Raw genomic sequence first — 17675 nt, forward strand, 5'->3', positions numbered from 1 at the left:
GTTGAAACACAACATTTAAAAGGAGCAGCTACTTTAGTGACACACTTTACTTTTGCTATCTACTGCAGCTCATCAGTAATCCGGCCCTTAATGCGGACTTGCATCCACTCAAAAAACGTCTATGTGATTGTATTGGTGCCGACTGGGAGAATCAACTGCCCCACTAATTTAATCAGAAAAGGCATTTTTATATCTAAATATTTAAAGACTTCTTGTTTGTGTCTGCAAAGATTCCACTAGATACAGTAAAATGCACAAAAAACTCTGCAGATACTTTGTTCTATTTGTGGATAGAAAAACCTTTTGTTCCTGAAATAATCATCAAACTTGTTTTATGTGTTGGGAAACAATATTTTACTGTACTTGAAATTCAAACTGTATTTTAATGTAATATGACATATTAGATACAGAATTTGAGTTTTAAAAACTCAAATCTGGGTCACCACTTTTTGTTTGCCAAATAACTGGTGAGAAGCACTGATGTGTACAAGAAATTAAAGAATACAAAACATGTACCATGCGAAAGTGTTGTTTAGTAAATGTTAACTTGAAATAAATGTCCTATAATATTAACTACAACACTGATACTTTGTTTACCGCAAAATGTTTGCGATGACAGCCAAAAAAACAGAATAACTTTTAGAGGAAAATAAGTTGTTCTCTTTACCCCCACAAAACATAACGAAAAAGAAGCATTACCGTGGACCTAACACCAGGAACGGACCGTAGCGTAGGTTACCTGTACCATTGCACCTCTAGTAAGCACAATTAAATATATGGACAAAATGACAGTTCTCAGCTGTTAGCATATCCCATCAAACATGGTAGAAATGTTTGTTATAAGATACTGCAGTAATAAACAGTAAGGATGTGGTACTCTGTATAATATTACACAGGGCAATCCGCTTTAATATTTAAAAAAAAAAATGGTGATATTAATGGAGATCGGATGATATGAAAAAAATAATCGTGAGCTTTTTTCTCCGAGCCCTACAATGAACTCTTCTTATAACTTGGAACATATATATATATACATACAATGTGCAGTTAAAAATATAATGTGCAACTTTATCAAAATAAAGTTAAATAGAGTGAAATACTTAATGTAATTATTTACCTTCAAAGCAAGGCAAGGCTTCAAGCAGCTACAACTAACTATAGTCCTTCAAAATAAGCTACATGTTACTGCAGTCCTTCGTTTATACTCCATGAAGGGAGAACAGTGGTGGCTTTTGATATGGTAGACCTTGCTCTTGGACTGACAGGCCTTTCTCCACTCCTTCCTAAACAATAAAAAAATATAAAAACAAAACATTCTTTCAGGATACACATTAGTTGTGCAGTCTGGTGTGAGAGAATGGACAGAGAACTTTCAACATTGTCATTTATCAATTACACTGTGTATGATTTGTACTATGCTTGTAAAATACTGAAGCTAATCACTGTTAAAATAAATGAAACATTTTTCGTATTTGGCATAAATTAATGTGGACCCTCTAGTTTCCTGAACTAAATAATACAATAATAAAGTTGTAACTTCATTTTTTTAGAGGAGATGCTTAATTCTCTTAAAATTATTGCTACTTTAATAATTTTCATTTCATCATTTTATTCCGTTACCGAAGTAAACATTTAAATGTGCTCATTCAGCTATTTAAAAACTCTATAGACATTTCTGAAAGCCCCCTGTTGTGATTGTATAATGAAGTCAATTATTCATGCTCTCAGGCTATTAAACGTTTGAAACACCATTAAGGCTCTGACAGCACAGGCTTTAGGAAAGATGAACTATTATTCGTCAAAATAAAAGAAAACTTTAATCTCAAGATTAGATGTGTCTCTTTGCCTCACCTATCTACCTTAGGGAATATAATGTATGTTTAATGCTGATGTTGTAATTTTACCTTTTACAAAGACAAATTGTTATGCACCACCAAAAATAGCAAAACCACCTCCAGTCATCACTATTTAAGGTGTTGAGCTCAAGTGCGTTGACACTTTCAAGTACCTTGGCTGCACTATATAGGCAGATGGTTCCCTTGATAAAGAGATATCAACGGGGATCCAGAAGGCCAGCTGGGAACTCAGTTGTCTAAGAGTAGAGGTCCTCCAACAAGAAGGCATCAAACTGTCTACAAAGATGGAAGTTTACGTGACGTTAATGCTCTTTTCACTATTGAATGGCAGCAAGACATGGACAGCCTAATGCCGTCACATAAAACAGCTGTACTAGTTTCACATGTAATTGCTGCACAAGGTTATTGGTATCCACTGGCAATACAAGGTCATCTCCCAGGAGGTGTTGGACAAGGCAAAAATGTCAATGAAGACCCAATTATATTGGACAGGTGATTTGAATCGAAGATGATTGAATCCCAAAACAACTTATATAATGACATGAGGTGGGCACAAGCAGATTGAGGAGAACGACAATGAAGAAAATCCAAACACACGAAGAAAGAAAAAAGTAATATTGGAAGAGGACCTTCTGCTAACGTAAACATGACTATGAATGTTTGTCACAGCTATCTGGCAGAGTTGTAGCTATCATAGGAGTTTCTGTTGTTTGCAATGGCAGACAAACACACAGTGTTTAAATCAGGGGACTCAAACATGCGGCCCGCGGGCCAATTGCGGCCCGCGAGAGGTTATTTTGCGGCCCGCACTTTGATATGACAATTTAATGCTAGTGCTTCCCGCGAGTTTAATATGAACGCATGAACTGCGCTTGACAGCGTCATACTTGCCAACGCTCCCATTTTTCCCGGGAGATCCCTGAATTTCAGGGAATCCATCCTCTAGAATTCCTGTCGATTTTCTCCCAATCAACAATATTCAGGGGGTGCCATGATGGCACTGTCTTTAGCGGCGCCTACATCCTGTTCAAACAGCGTGCAAGCCCAGTTATATGTTGTATCTGGCCGTGTAAGACACACGTGTGATATTGCAAGACATATTTGATCATCAGCTACACAAGTCACACTGAGGGGGCCGTAAAAAAAAACTTTACACTGTTACAAATATACGCCACACTGTGAACTCACACCAAACAATAATGACAAACACATTTTGGGAGAACATCTGCACCATAACACAACATAAACACAACAGAACCGATACCCAGAATCCCATGCAGCCCTAACTCTTCCGGGACGCTACAATATACACCTCCGTTACCACCACACCCACCACCGCCCACCCCCCCTCTTGTGTTGGTTGAGGTGGTGTATATTGTAGAGTTAGGGCTGCAAGGTGTTCTGGGTATTTGTTCTGTTGTGTTTAAGTTGTGTTAGGGTGCGGATGTTCTCCCGAATTGTGTTTGTCATTCTTGTTTGGTGTGGGTTCACAGTCTGGTGCATATTTGTAATATTGTTAAAGTTGTTTATACAGCCACCCTCAGTGTGACCTGTATAGCTGTTGACAAAGTATGTCTTGCAATCACTTAAGTGAATTTGCATAAGTCTCATACAACATGTTACTGCGCCGGCACGCTGGTAGTGTAATGAAAAAGCGGACGCAATGACATTTTTGTAGAGCAGTGGTTCTCAAATGGAGGTACGCTTACCACTGGGGTTACTTGAAGGTATACCAAGGGGTACGTGAGATTTAAAAAAAAATATTCTATAAAATAGCAACAATTCATGAATCCTTTATAAATATATTTGAATAATACTTCAACAAAATATGAATGTAAGTTCATAAACTGTGAAAAGAAATGCAACAATGCAATATTCAGTGTTGACAGCTAGATTTTTTTTAATGGACATGTTCCATAAATATTGATGTTAAAGATTTCTTTTTTTGTTATGAAATTTTTAGAGTTAAGTTAATGAATCCAGATGGATCTCTATTAGAATCCCCAAAGAGGGCACTTTAAGTTGATGATTACTTCTATGTGTACAGATCTTTATTTTTTATGATTGAATTACTTGTTTATTTTTCAACAAGTTTTTTAGTTATTTTTATCTTTTTTTCCAAGTAGTTCAAGAAAGACCACTACAAATGAGCAATATTTTGCACTGTTATACAATTTAATAAATCAGAAACTGATGACTTAGTGCTGTATTACACTCCTTTATCTCTTTTTGTCCAACCAAAAATGCTTTGCTCTGATTAGGGGGTACTTGAATTAAAAAAAATGTTCACAGGGGGTACGTCACTGAAAAAAGGTTGAGAACCACTGTTGTAGAGGACGTCAAAGGCAGTGCAGTCACAGCACGCCCTTAATAATGTCGGCCGGGTGAAAATTGGGACAAATTCGGGAGAATGGTTGCACCGGTAGATTGTCGGGAGGTGCACTGAAATTCAGGAGTCTACCGGAAAAATCGTGAGGGTTGGCAAGTGTGTTGCAAGGGCAGGTAAGCCATTCATAGAAGGTGAATTCATTAAAAAGTGCATGTTGGATTTTTTTAAGAAATCTTTTCTTGCGACCCAGCCTCACCCAGTTTCTGCATCCAGTGGCCCCCAGGTAAATTGAGTTTGAGACCCCTGCTCTACATTGAAAAACAGTACCACAGTTTTTTTGCCGCAAACTTTACTGCTACTTTTTTATCGTAAAATAAATGTTCCCTGTGTTTAAAGTGCATTACAGTAAATGCAAAAATAGTACCACTGATGATTTTAGGGTAAAATTCTGGCGACTGAGCTGCCTGATTTTTGGAGTAAAATCTGCTGACTTTTTTTTTCTACAGTGTAGCCTTGCGAACGTGCCATTAATAATTGTACAGCTTGAAAGGGGTCAGTATGAGTATGGATTAAACTTGGAAATGACCCTTTGGCGGGCCAAACAAAATGACACTGAGTTTGGCCTGCTGGCCGCACTTTGGGCATCACTGGTCTACACCATGAACTTAAGAAATAATTGATAAGAACTACTAATGTAATCATAATATGCAATGTTATTGTTACTTAACATTTAAAAGGACATCAACTTTTATTTCTCCGTACTGTAAAATTGTTTACCATTGTACTCTAATTAGAAGGTAAATAACGTTGTTATCCTAAATTAATAAACAAATAAATTAAATGGACTCTTATTTCTGTAAGAAACAACTTAAATAAAAAATATATGCATTGAGTCTTTTAGAGTGCTTAAAATGCCAGGAGTTAATCAGTAATTAAAAATATACCAGTGTGCAGCCTTTAAACACGTCATCACAAAATGCTTGTTTCTTTTTGAGCAAGTTAGTTTTGTTGTTTTGTCATTTGTTGTTGGCTGCTATTTTAATTGTCCTTTTTTTTTAAATAAAAAAATGCAATTGTTTATTTTTGCACCTTTTCTGTCCTTACTTTTAAATGGTCAAAAGCTTAATAGTTATTTAAACTTTTAAAACAGCATAATGAGCAGCACAGTTACAGTATGATTAAATATTTTTGAACAAATGAGTCATATTTGTTGTTAATAAGCATATGCCTAAAAATATCTCAAGCTGAATTTAAAAGTTGATTGCTAAATCAGAGCCACTAAGTATGTACACGCTTTATAATCCGACTAGTCGTTTAATTGTTAAGATAGTCGATGACTCGGCTATCAAATTAGGCGTTGGTAGCAGCCTACTTGGTAGCAGAATCTCATCTTGATATCGCTTCGCATTAGGATTACTTTCAATTCTTCCATAAAGATATTGCCACGCACCATCACACGGCCTCCACCCAAAATATCCCCATTATTCCCACAATCCAACTTTTACTGTCAGAATTTCCCTCCCTGAACAAACGACTGTCCACATGATAGGTTCCAACATTGCAAATGGGCCTGACAGTGAAGGACTGTCATGGCAACTAGAAATACTGCAACTTGGTTATGTGGAACACCAACTTAAAGCTTGATGCTATTGTTCGGGCCTTGGCAAAAGTCAGCAGAATAAACAGTAGGCTACGGCAGCGACATGGAAGAACTTGCACTTTTTAGACAGAAGCAGTGCACGTAATTGTGCCACTAAGCCCAAAAATGCACCTTATAAAATGTCTGTCTGGACAACTGACAGTCAATCTGTCATGATCACACCAGCCTTCATGATGAAAAATGATGATCGCCAAGCTTGGCAAGACTCAAGGAGTGTTTTTAATTGAATTGCTGTACCACTAATTAGTGCTGTCAAGTGATTAAACAAAAGAGCAAAAAATTATGATCTGTAATTAATCTAATTAATCTTGTTTTAATCTCATATAAAATGCTGAGAAAAGGTCTCAACCTACATGAATGTGGCAGATCAAAAGATTGATAACCGAAAAAAGTGGCTTTATGAAGTCACTTATTGTTTGACTTCAACATATGCAGTGTTTGTACTGAAGCCATTTACTTAAATAAAACATCAGGTCCAAATAAAACGCTGAAGTGAACACATCGAAAAGCAGTACAAACACTTTTTCAAGCAATAAACAAGAAGGTATTGAACAGAGGTGGGTAGAGTAGCCAGAAATTGTACTCAAGTAAGAGTACTGTTACTTTAGAGATATATTACTCAAGTAAAAGTAAGGAATAGTCACCCAAATATTTACTTGAGTAAAAGTAAAAAGTATGTAGCGAAAAAACTACTCAAGTACTGAGTAACTGATGAGTTACCTGTTCGTTTAATGATGACGGCAACAAGTAATGCACAAAAACATAAAAATAGCAATGAACAAATTCAGAGCCAGGAATATCTCTTAAGCAACAAAAACAATAATATATATTAAATAATATATATTTGGTTTTGCACTCTATTGAAAAAAAATTGAAAATTAATTTTACCTTTGCAACCTCATGATACTATTGGCTAAGTTTTATATTCATAAACGTAAGTTTCTCAATACCCAACCTGTTTTTTGTGCCTTTAAAAAAGATTTAGAACTCTACATTAAAACACTCTACCTCTAACAACCAAAAAGCTGTGAAAACAATGATGCTGTGTTCCAAATTTAAGTTATTTACTGAGATTGAGTGAGCCTATGGCTTTGCACTTTGTTTATTTTATATATTTTTTTTTGCATTTTATTTTAGTTGCTTTAAATTTACAACCCCCTGGCGCTGTTTTGTACGGTTTTTATACAGATTTGTACTGTTTTTGTACTTACTTTGATTATTATTTTCAACTGTTTGTAAATGTTGAAATTTATAAATAAAGGTTCATTTAAAAAAACCCTCTGCAGTTAATCATATGACCGCCTGGCTCTGTTTGATTGGTGAAACGGAGTCAAACGTCACCAGTGACTGCATTTGATTAGTGAAACGCAGGCATGTGATATCCTACTTTGAAGGTCTGTCTGACAAACCAAAACAAACAAAGCGTGCATTAACAGATCGATAAAAATCAGTAGCGAGTAGCGAGCTGAATGTAGATAAATAAAGTAGCGTTTCATCTCTATAAATATACTCAAAAGTATTTTGCATTAAAACTACTCTTAGAAGTGCAATTTATCCTAAATGTTACTCAAGTAGATGTAACAACGTAAATGTAGCGCGTTATTACCCACCTCTGGTATTGAACGATGGACTTGTTGCATATCCTCTGATTCAGATAATATACAGAGTTATTTTAAAAGAATGAACCGATTTTATTACACAATATTTTTATCAGGAAAAGCAAAATAAATGTCCAGCCAAGTAACAGCTATTTTATCAATTAAAGCAGGGGTGCCCATTACGTCGATCGCGAGCTACCAGTCGACCACGGGAGGTGTGTCAGTCGATCTCCAGCCAGGCTTTAAAAAAAAATAAACCTAAAAATTAGTGATCATCAATCTTCACCAAGACGTCACTTAAATGACATTCACGGTACCGGAGGGTCTTGTGAGATGACGCTGGCTGCTGCAAGATCATTAAAGATCATTAAGATCATTAAGATCATGGGGACGGCGTGGCGCAGTGGGAAGAGTGGCCGTGCGCAACCCGAGCGTCCCTGGTTCAAGTCCCACCTAGTACCAACCTCGTCACGTCCGTTGTGTCCTGAGCAAGACACTTCACCCTTGCTCCTGATGGGTGCTGGTTGGCACCTTGCATGGCAGCTCCCTCCATCAGTGTGTGAATGTGTGTGTGAATGGGTAAATGTGGAAGTAGTGTCAAAGCGCTATACAAGTACAACCCATTTATCATTTATTATGATCCAGGCTCGGGATCTTTCTGTGTGGAGTTTGCATGTTCTCCCCGTGAATGCGTGGGTTCCCTCCGGGTACTCCGGCTTCCTCCCACTTCCAAAGACATGCACCTGGGGATAGGTTGATTGGCAACACTAAATTGGCCCTAGTGTGTGAATGTGAGTGTGACTGTTGTCTGTCTATCTGTGTTGGCCCTGCGATGAGCTGGCGACTTGTCCAGGGTGTACCCCGCCTTCCGCCCGATTGTAGCTGAGATAGGCGCCAGCGCCCCCCGCGACCCCGAAAGGGAATAAGCGGTAGAAAATGGATGGATGGATGGATGAAAATATGACCGAGAGGAAGGCGAGAAACACTTTTTATTTCAACAGACTCGCGCCGTACCTTCCGTCAAAACTCAAAAGGCCGACTGCACATTTCCTATCTTCACAATAAAAGCCCTGCTTCATGCTGCCTGCGCTAACTAAATACAAAGTCTCGGAAAACTGGCGTGCACAAGCGATCCCTCAGAAAGCTGGCGTGCACATCACTTGTTCACGCCAGCTTTCCGAGACTCTTATTTTGTTAGCGCAGGCAGCATGAAGCAGGGCTTTTATTGTGAAGATAGGAAATGTGCAGTCGGCCTTTAGAGTTCTGACAAAAGGGACAGCGCGAAAGTCTGTTGAAATAAAAAGTGTTTCTCACCTTCCTCTGTCATTTTTTCATAATAATGAACTGGCAGCAGCCAGCGTCATCTCACAAGACCCTCGGGTGCCGTGAATGTCAATCAAGCAAGCTACGGAATTTTCCGCCAATGTTTTTCTTGTAAAGTGTATGGAAGCTGGATGAATTAGATGCCAAAAACCAACCACTTTCATGTGGCATTGTACAGAAAGGACAACTTTTTTTCTCCTCCATTTGAAAATGTGGGCGTTATCATCATTACTGTCTGATTCCAATCAATGCAAGTCATCAGAATCAGGTAATACACCAACTTATATTCTTGTCTTTGCGAAAGAAAGACATCTATATGTGTTAGACATGCTTGTATTATAATTAAACACATTTAACTTGTTTACAAAAATGTCTCTTTCATAAATAAATAAATAAATATAAATGATATATATAAATGAGGTAGATCCCCTCGAGTTGGTCAATTGAAAAGTAGCTCGCCTGCAGAAAAAGTGTGGGCACCCCTGAATTAAAGCTATCACTCAGTCAAAGTTTATTTATTTAGCGCTTTTTTGTCCTGTCCAGCCTCTCGGGCAAATCATATTGTTGATGTATAATCCCACATTTGCTGTACAGATTTACTTTACAAAAGAAAAGTGAAGGAATACTTCTTTTGTTGCCTTATTTGTATTTGACTTTATTAAATGGATTTATATTAATGTTTGGCTCAGCCGAAACCAGAACAGGAGGGGATAGGAAGAAAAAACAAGGAAGACTGAGGGGGAAATAGCGGGGATAAGAGGGGGATAAGACAGAGAGACAACAACAGAACAGCATCACCAAATACGATATGTACAAATATGATACAGAAAATATCATATTGAATAATAATAATTACCTCTATTGGATTTAAGGCGAACCGTCAGGACGGAACGTGACCGCAAGCCTTCGCAGATGAACCCAAACTCGAACTCTGGCTGCGCATCTCCAAAAGTCCAGTGCCAGGTGCCCTTCACATAGCCCACTGCCCTCCAAGCATGCAGGTAGACTGCAAACCCCACAAGGTGTGCGTACCATGACTGGTCCAACAAAACTGCTAGCTCTGTTAGTATTGGCAGTTCAAACAGTCCTGGTGGTTGTGTCGGTCACATCTTGACATCTCGGGACCAAGATTGATAGTCATATATTCTCAGTTCCTCGCAAGGGCCCAGACTGACCTTTTCAAAGAGAAAAAATGTGTACTGAGCCCAGAGCTCCTTTCAGTACCACCAGCAGGCAGTTGATGTCCGGCCACCCAGGCCCTAACTAATGAACAGCGAAACATGCAGAAAGCACCGAACCGCCAACAGCCAGGCACATGCAGCCAGAGGCCAAGAGAAGGCTAGGCCGAGTCAACTGCAAAGGCCACAGCACAATCAATGTACATCCCAAATTCCCACTCAAAAACCCAACAGTGCAACTCAAAAATGTTGGCACTCAATATATATATTAGCATATATATATATATTGGCATTCAATAACAATTTCATCAACATTACTTATATCAATTAACAATGCATAATTGTTGAAAACATTTGTTCTAATAAAAAAGGAAGAAAGGATAAATAGGGAAGTCAGAGAGGTTTTTTTTTACCATCATTTACATCATCGATATGCCTGATAGTCTGCAGTATTCGTTTTAGTACATAATTTTATACAGTAGGTATTTTACCATCCCTTTCATAGTTATTGTTGCATTATACTGTAGACAGGTTAATTATTATTATTATTAATCTTTAGTTATTCCCACATATCTATGCAGAGTATCTTAAATATGAGTTTGAGTTTATTTCGGAAGTACAAGAGATGTGTATAATATGAACAATGACTCGTGTTCTCAATATGTTTTAATTTTATACAGTACAGAAGTGTATTTTTATTTTTGTCCTTCATTTATTTATATGCAATTTCCAATTTAATGTTCACAAATGTAGTTTCATATACTTGTTCTATCTCTTTTTCATTTATTCAGATTGTAATCTGTTTGTTTATTTTTTCTAATTTCCAAAGAGAATATACAAACCCTGTTTCCATATGAGTTGGGAAACTGTGTTAGATGTAAATATAAATGGAATACAATGATTTGCAAATCATTTTCAACCCATATTCAGTTGAATATACTACAAAGACAACATATTTGATGTTCAAACTGATAAACATTTTTTTTTTTTCCAAATAATCATTAACTTTAAAATTTGATGCCAGCAACACATGACAAAGAAGTTGGGAAAGGTGGCAATAAATACTGATAAAGTTGAGGAATGCTCATCAAACACTTATTTGGAACATCCCACGGGTGTGCCGGCTAATTAGGAACAGGTGAGTGCCATGATTGGGTATGAAAGCAGCTTCCCAAAAAATGCTCAGTCTTTCACAAGAATGAATGGGGCAAGGTACACCCGTTTGTCCACAACTGCGTGAACAAATAGTCAAACAGTTTAAGAACAACGTTTCTCAAAGTGCAATTGCAAGAAATTTAGGGATTTCTACATCTACTGTCCATAATATCATCAAAAGGTTCAGAAAATCTGGAGAAATCACTCCACGTAAGCGGCATGGCCGGAAACCAACATTCAATGACCGTGACCTTCGATCCCTCAGACGGCACTGTATCAAAAACCGACATCAATCTCTGAAGGATATCACCTAATGGGCTCAGGAACACTTCAGAACACCACTGTCACTAAATACAGTTTGTCGCTACATCTGTAAGTGCAAGTTAAAGCTCTACTATGCAAAGCGAAGGCCATATATCAACAACATCCAGAAATGCCGCCGGCTTCTCTGGGCCCGAGATCATCTAATATGGACTGATGGAAAGTGGAAAAGTGTTCTGTGGTCTGACGAGTCCACATTTCAAATTGTTTTTGGAAATATTCGACATCGTGTCATCCGGACCAAAGAGGAAGCAAACCATCCAGACTGTTATCGACGCAAAGTTCAAAAGCCAGCATCTGTGATGGTATGGGTGTGCATTAGTGCCCAAGGCATGGGTAACTTACACATCTGTGAAGGCACCATTAATGCTGAAAGGTACATACAGGTTTTGAAAGACACGTCCTGCCATCTAAGCGCCGTCTTTTTCATGGACGCCCCTGTTTATTTCAGCAAGACAATGCCAAGCCACATTCAGCACGTGTTACAACAGCGTGGCTTCGTAAAAAAAGAGTGCGGGTACTTTCCTAGCCCGCCTGCAGTCCAGACCTGTCTCCTATCGAAAATGTGTGGCGCATAATGAAGCGTAAAATACGACAGCGGAGACCCGGACTGTTGAACGATTGAAGCTCTACATACAACAAGAATGGGAAATAATTCCACTTTCAAAGCTTCAACAGATAGTTTCCTCAGTTCCCAAACGTTTATTGAGTGTTGTTAAAAGAAAAGGGGATGTAACACAGTGGTGAACATGCCCTTTCCCAACTACTTTGGCATGTGTTGCAGCCATGAAATTCTAAGTTAATTATTATTTGCAAAAACAAAAAGTTTATGAGTTTGAATATAAATTATCTTGTCTTTGTAGAGTATTCAATTGAAAATGAGTTGAAAAGGATTTGCAAATCATTGTATTCTGTTTATATTTACATCTAACACAATTTTCCAACTCATATGGAAACAGGGTTTGTAATTAATTTTATTTGAGTGATAGTTTGTTGATATCAAACCATGTGTTCAGTGTTCTGAGCTCATGTTCCACTGTATTCAGGAGATGACCCAAGTTATCCCCCGAGCAGTAGACTGGTGTCATCTGCAAATGATATGCACTTTACATTGTAAATACTTCCCAGACATCATTTAAATACAAGATGAACAATTTTGGCCCCGATATAGAACCTTGTGGGATTCCATATGTAGTGTTTTTTTTTAATCTATATTGACGTGGTTCATGTTTACAAACTGTACAAACTACTTAACCAGTGCCTCTGATATCATACTTTTCTATTTTTTTAGTAACAGATAGTACATTAGGCGCACCGGGTTATAAGGCGCCCTGACGATTTTTGTGAAAATGAAAATATTTTAAGTGTGCCTTTTATAGTCCGAAAAATACGGTAATTGATTAAGCGTAATTAACATGATAATTTGACACCTCTACTTCGAAATGTCCAACAGGTGTCAAAATAAGACTTAGTTAATTGATTTTTTTTAATTAAATACAGTCCGTTAGTTCATCATCTGATATTGTTTTCACAGATGGTGGTGACGAAAATTGATAAATGTGGCCGTGGTCCGTTAATGACAAATCTTTTGAATTTCCAAGATGTCCTTAATACTCAGACCACAAGCTGCTACCCTCAACCATTCCTGGTCAGGCAAGTGTCACATCAAGGTTGTGTGTATGGTGAGGTCTTGTTTTTTTTTTTTAATGCATCAAATGATATGTTCAAATCAACAAAGTATAAATCCTGAGCAGAATGTTTGATTTGTTTATACTGTAAAATGGGTGTTGTCTCGGGGACCATTTGATTGCTTTTTAGCATATTTATTGTACAAAATGTATCATAGTAATATTAAAAAATATTAATAGTATTTGCCTCTACATTTTGATTTGTGCTTTTATTTTCATAATGTTTCACTTAGTCATGCTGTTGTCTTTATTAAATGTACTTTACCGACCAATGTGATCTTTCTTCTTCTTATAACAGCTCTCTCCATTTTTCGGGAATCTATCTCCTGAGATGCTTCATTGCTCATGTGACGGGAAAAATCCAGTTAACAGACACCTCTACAGGTATAAACTAATGTATTGGCTTTTATGGCAGGCAGGATAAACTGTTTTCTTTTGGGTCAATTGAGGAGTCAGTAAAAAAGTTAGTTAGCAAGGTGTGGCCAATGTATCCATGCTGACTGGATTAATTAGAAATAAAATGTGAAAATTATGTGCATCTGTTGAAATTGTAAACAGTGGTTAGTAATGTTTGTCATTCCTACAACAACTCACAACAACTCACGATTTAGTTTTGATTCCGATTGTTGGGGTGACGATTCAAATTATTTAGCATAAAAATTCTAATCAAGCCTTTTTAAAACATGTTTCATGTTACAAAAGCTCTTTTCGTATACGTATATGCGCAGCGAATAAGCGCAGAGATGGCCTAACTCAGTGGTTCTCAAATGGGGGTACGCGTACCCGTGGGGATACTTAAAGGTATGCTAAGGGGTAAGTGAATTTTTTTTTTAAATATTCTAAAAATAGCAACAAACAAAAAATCATTTATGAATATATTTATAGAATAATACTTCAACAATATATGAATGTAGGTTCATAAACTGTGAAAAGAAATGCAACATTACAATATTCAGTGTTGACAACTACATTTTTTTGTGGACATGTTCCATAAATATTGATTTTTAAGATTTCTTTTTTTTCGTGAAGAAATGTTTAGAATTAAGTTCATGAACCCAAATTGATCTCTATTACAATCCCCAAAGAGGGCACTTCAAGTTGAAAATTACTTCTATGTGGAGAAATCTTTATTTACAATTGAATCACTTGTTTATTTTTCAAGTTTTTTGTTATTTGTATATCTTTTTTTCCAAATAGTTCAAGAAAGACCACTACAAATGAGCAATATTTTGCACTGTTATACAATTTAATAAATCAGAAACTGATAACATAGTGGTCTAATTTACTTCTTTATCTCTTTTTTTTCAACCAAAAATGCTTTGCTCTGATTAGGGGGTACTTGAATTAAAAAAATGTTCACAGGGGGTACATCACTGAAAAAAGGTTGAGAACCACTGGCCTAACTAACACAGTCTATTATGTTAGTACTAATATTTGTAAAATTGAAATGTATGCCTTGGGCGTCACGGTGGAAGAGGGGTTAGTGCCTCTGCCTCACAATAAGAAGTTCCTGCAGGGTTCAAATCCAGGCTCGGGATCTTTCTGTGTGAAGTTTGCATGTTCTCCCCGTGAATGCGTGGGTTCCCTCCGGGTACTCCGGCTTCCTCCCACTTCCAAAGACATGCACCTGGAGATAGGTTGATTGGCAACACTAAATTGGCCCTAGTGTGTGAATGTGAGTGTGAATGTTGTCTGTCTATCTGTGTTGGCCCTGTGATGAGGTGGCGACTTGTCCAGGGTGTACCCCGCCTTCCGCCCAATTGTAGCTGAGATAGGCGCCAGCGCCCCCCGCGACCCCAACAGGGAATAAGCGGTAAAAAATGGATGGAAATGAATGCCTTCTTATTTATTTAGCTGAGCATGATGAGAAACAGATTTAAAAGTTTTCATTTTCTGTAGGTGAATGTTCAATTGTAGTCAGAGTTGCATGTTTTCCTGCAACCATATTTTCTCTGTCATGTTATACAGGTCAAACACATGGTGTACCAGGGGTTTGTGCGTGTGCCTGTCAATACAAAGGTCCTTTGTTCGATCTTGGGCTCGGGATCTTTCTGTGTGGAGTTTGCATGTTCTCCCCGTGACTGCGTGGCTTCTCTCCGGGTACTCCGGCTTCTTCCCTCCTCCAAGGACATGCACCTGGGGATAGGTTGATTGGCAACACTAAATTGGCCCTAGTGTGTGAACGTGATTGAGAATGTTGTCTGTCTATCTCTGTTGGCCCTGCGATGAGGTGCCGACTTGTCCAGGGTGTACCACGCCTACGGCTCGAATACAGCTGAGGTAGATAGGTTCCAGACCCACAGCTACCCTGAAAGGGACACGCTGTAGAAAAAGGATGGATGGATGGATGGATGGAACTCATACAATTAGATTATGGTGTAAAAGTGACATATCTCTCTCATGTTTCTAAATGTTGCATTCTTGTGTAATTTGCACATGATTCAATTATTACCTTTAAACTAAGCCAAATGTATTCTAATCCTCCCCTTTTCCCTCTTTTTTTTTTCTAAATAAGAATCGACAGCAGAATTGAGAGAGGATTCGGAACCTGAAAAATCTTATCAATTCCCATCCCAAATCTTGCGTCATGCATTTCACTAATCAAATACAAGCAGTTACAAAAGTATTTGCAAGTAAAAGTATGTGCAAGTGAGAGCAGAAATTCCGCCATCACAAGCCCAGGGAGTTTGCATTACTACAGTGTGCAGAAAACCTCCAGAAGCATGCCGCTCAAACTTTAACTTCCACAAGTGTTAAGAAAATAATAGCTTAAAGACATTCTTCTGTCCTTTGGCAACACTTTGAACACCACCGCTTTACTTATTTCACCAGGTAGGCAAATTGTAACCATTTGCTGAATGCAGCTCTTTTTTATGGGCCTGTGGAACTTTGTAGAAATAAAGTAGAAAAGGACAACAAGAGCAAAAACGCATAACGTAATGAGAAAAAGTTGAAATGTGCTGACAAAACACAAAGATTTGTCTTTAGATATGTTTGTCTTTTTATTAGCCTATTTTATTACATAGGATTTCCTACTACCACCGTATTAAAAGCATGTTAAGAAAAATATTGTTTGTTTCATATACTTGAAGGCTCAATGGTACGGTATTGAATAAGCATCAACAATCGTGGAAATGTATAGGTGTCGATACTGACTAAAAATCTGGTATCATGATAACCCTATCCAGTGACATAAAACAAGCCCTGGCACGCAAACAGAGTGACGCATCACTAGAGTTTTGTCGTTAAAACAGTAGGAAACCATCACAATGCTATAGGGTGAAAATGTGTAGTAGTTGACTTAGGAGATTGTGTCTCTTAGCGACACATAAATATGGGGACACAACTGATGATCAGCAGTTAAAAGCAGTCATAACTTTTATAGAAAGTAGTGCTGGAAGGGTCAAGGTTATAGCCTTAAAATCTTTTGCACTGCAGTTTCTATCACTTCATAAAAGTTAATCTAGATGTTGACCTGCACCTTATGGCTGCATGTTCTCCTCCAGAGGATGAACGTGTTTAGAGTGTCATTATCTCGATTCGGATCGCTTAAGAAAATGACCATGACGTGACACAACTCCTCACACGCATTTTAACAACCCGGGAAAACATCCCGATTGAGGAACCAGCAGTGAAAAAAAAGATAAGATGGGGAGAGATAAAGATTAGATAAGACTCTGTTACCTACCACTAGTATTTGATTACTCCATCTGGCAAACCGCATACCAAAATCCAGACTCTGAAGCGTAAAAGTGCAACATACTTTGTTTGATGTTTATTCTTCTGTGATCCACCTTCCTATCTCATCAGTCTGTTAGTTTACTGATGGAGACACTAGAAACCAGCAGTCAATTGGAAGTGAATACCTCTATTACACTCCTGACACTTCCCAGCATTCACTTTACTAGTTTGTGTCCATAAAATAAAACAATAACTAAGCAACTAAACACAAACGCTAAATGAGTAAAGAAATAATGACACATTTCACATGACATTGATGGATTATCGTAATGACACAAGAATCACTGGAAAGAGCAGGACCCTAATTGTCAGAAACCACTGGGCAGGGTTGCCCCTAATTGTTCACGTGTCTGAGCAAATGCACAAACGCCCTGAGCATTCTTTTGACCACATGTGAGCAACGTCAGATGTGCACACTGTAGCCACACCAGCATCGCACCAGTCCAAAAGCTGACATTACAAGTTAAATGTTTTATTACTTAAGTATAATATTTTAAAAAAACAGCTGACATTTCCATTGTTTTATTTTATTGTCTAATATATAATGATAATATAAAATTTTGACCCACTGTCAATGAAAATAAAAAAATATTGTATGTGCACACTGTAGCCACACCAGCATCGCACCAGTCCAAAAGCTGACATTACAAGTTAAATGTTTTATTACTTAAGTATAATATTTTAAAAAAACAGCTGACATTTCCATTGTTTTATTTTATTGTCTAATATATAATGATAATATAAAATTTTGACCCACTGTCAATGAAAATAAAAAAATATGATAGGTTGATTGGCAACACTAAATTGGCCCTAGTGTGTGAATGTG

The 17675-nt window shown here is 37.7% G+C and overlaps 1 protein-coding gene across 2 annotated transcripts in view; it reads left to right on the forward strand.

Moving 5' to 3' along the window:
* The window catches only part of gtpbp8 (GTP binding protein 8 (putative)), a 50483-nt gene that overhangs the window by 24498 nt on the left and 8310 nt on the right, over positions 1-17675 (forward strand). For both annotated transcript variants that reach the window (XM_061918617.1, XM_061918618.1), the window contains 2 exons: positions 12955-13073; positions 13407-13492. In XM_061918617.1, coding sequence (XP_061774601.1) covers positions 12955-13073; positions 13407-13492 — 205 coding nt within the window. The remainder of the gene's footprint in view (positions 1-12954; positions 13074-13406; positions 13493-17675) is intronic.

This window comes from Nerophis ophidion, linkage group LG13 (genome assembly GCF_033978795.1).
Source record: "Nerophis ophidion isolate RoL-2023_Sa linkage group LG13, RoL_Noph_v1.0, whole genome shotgun sequence".
Lineage (NCBI taxonomy): Eukaryota > Metazoa > Chordata > Actinopteri > Syngnathiformes > Syngnathidae > Nerophis > Nerophis ophidion.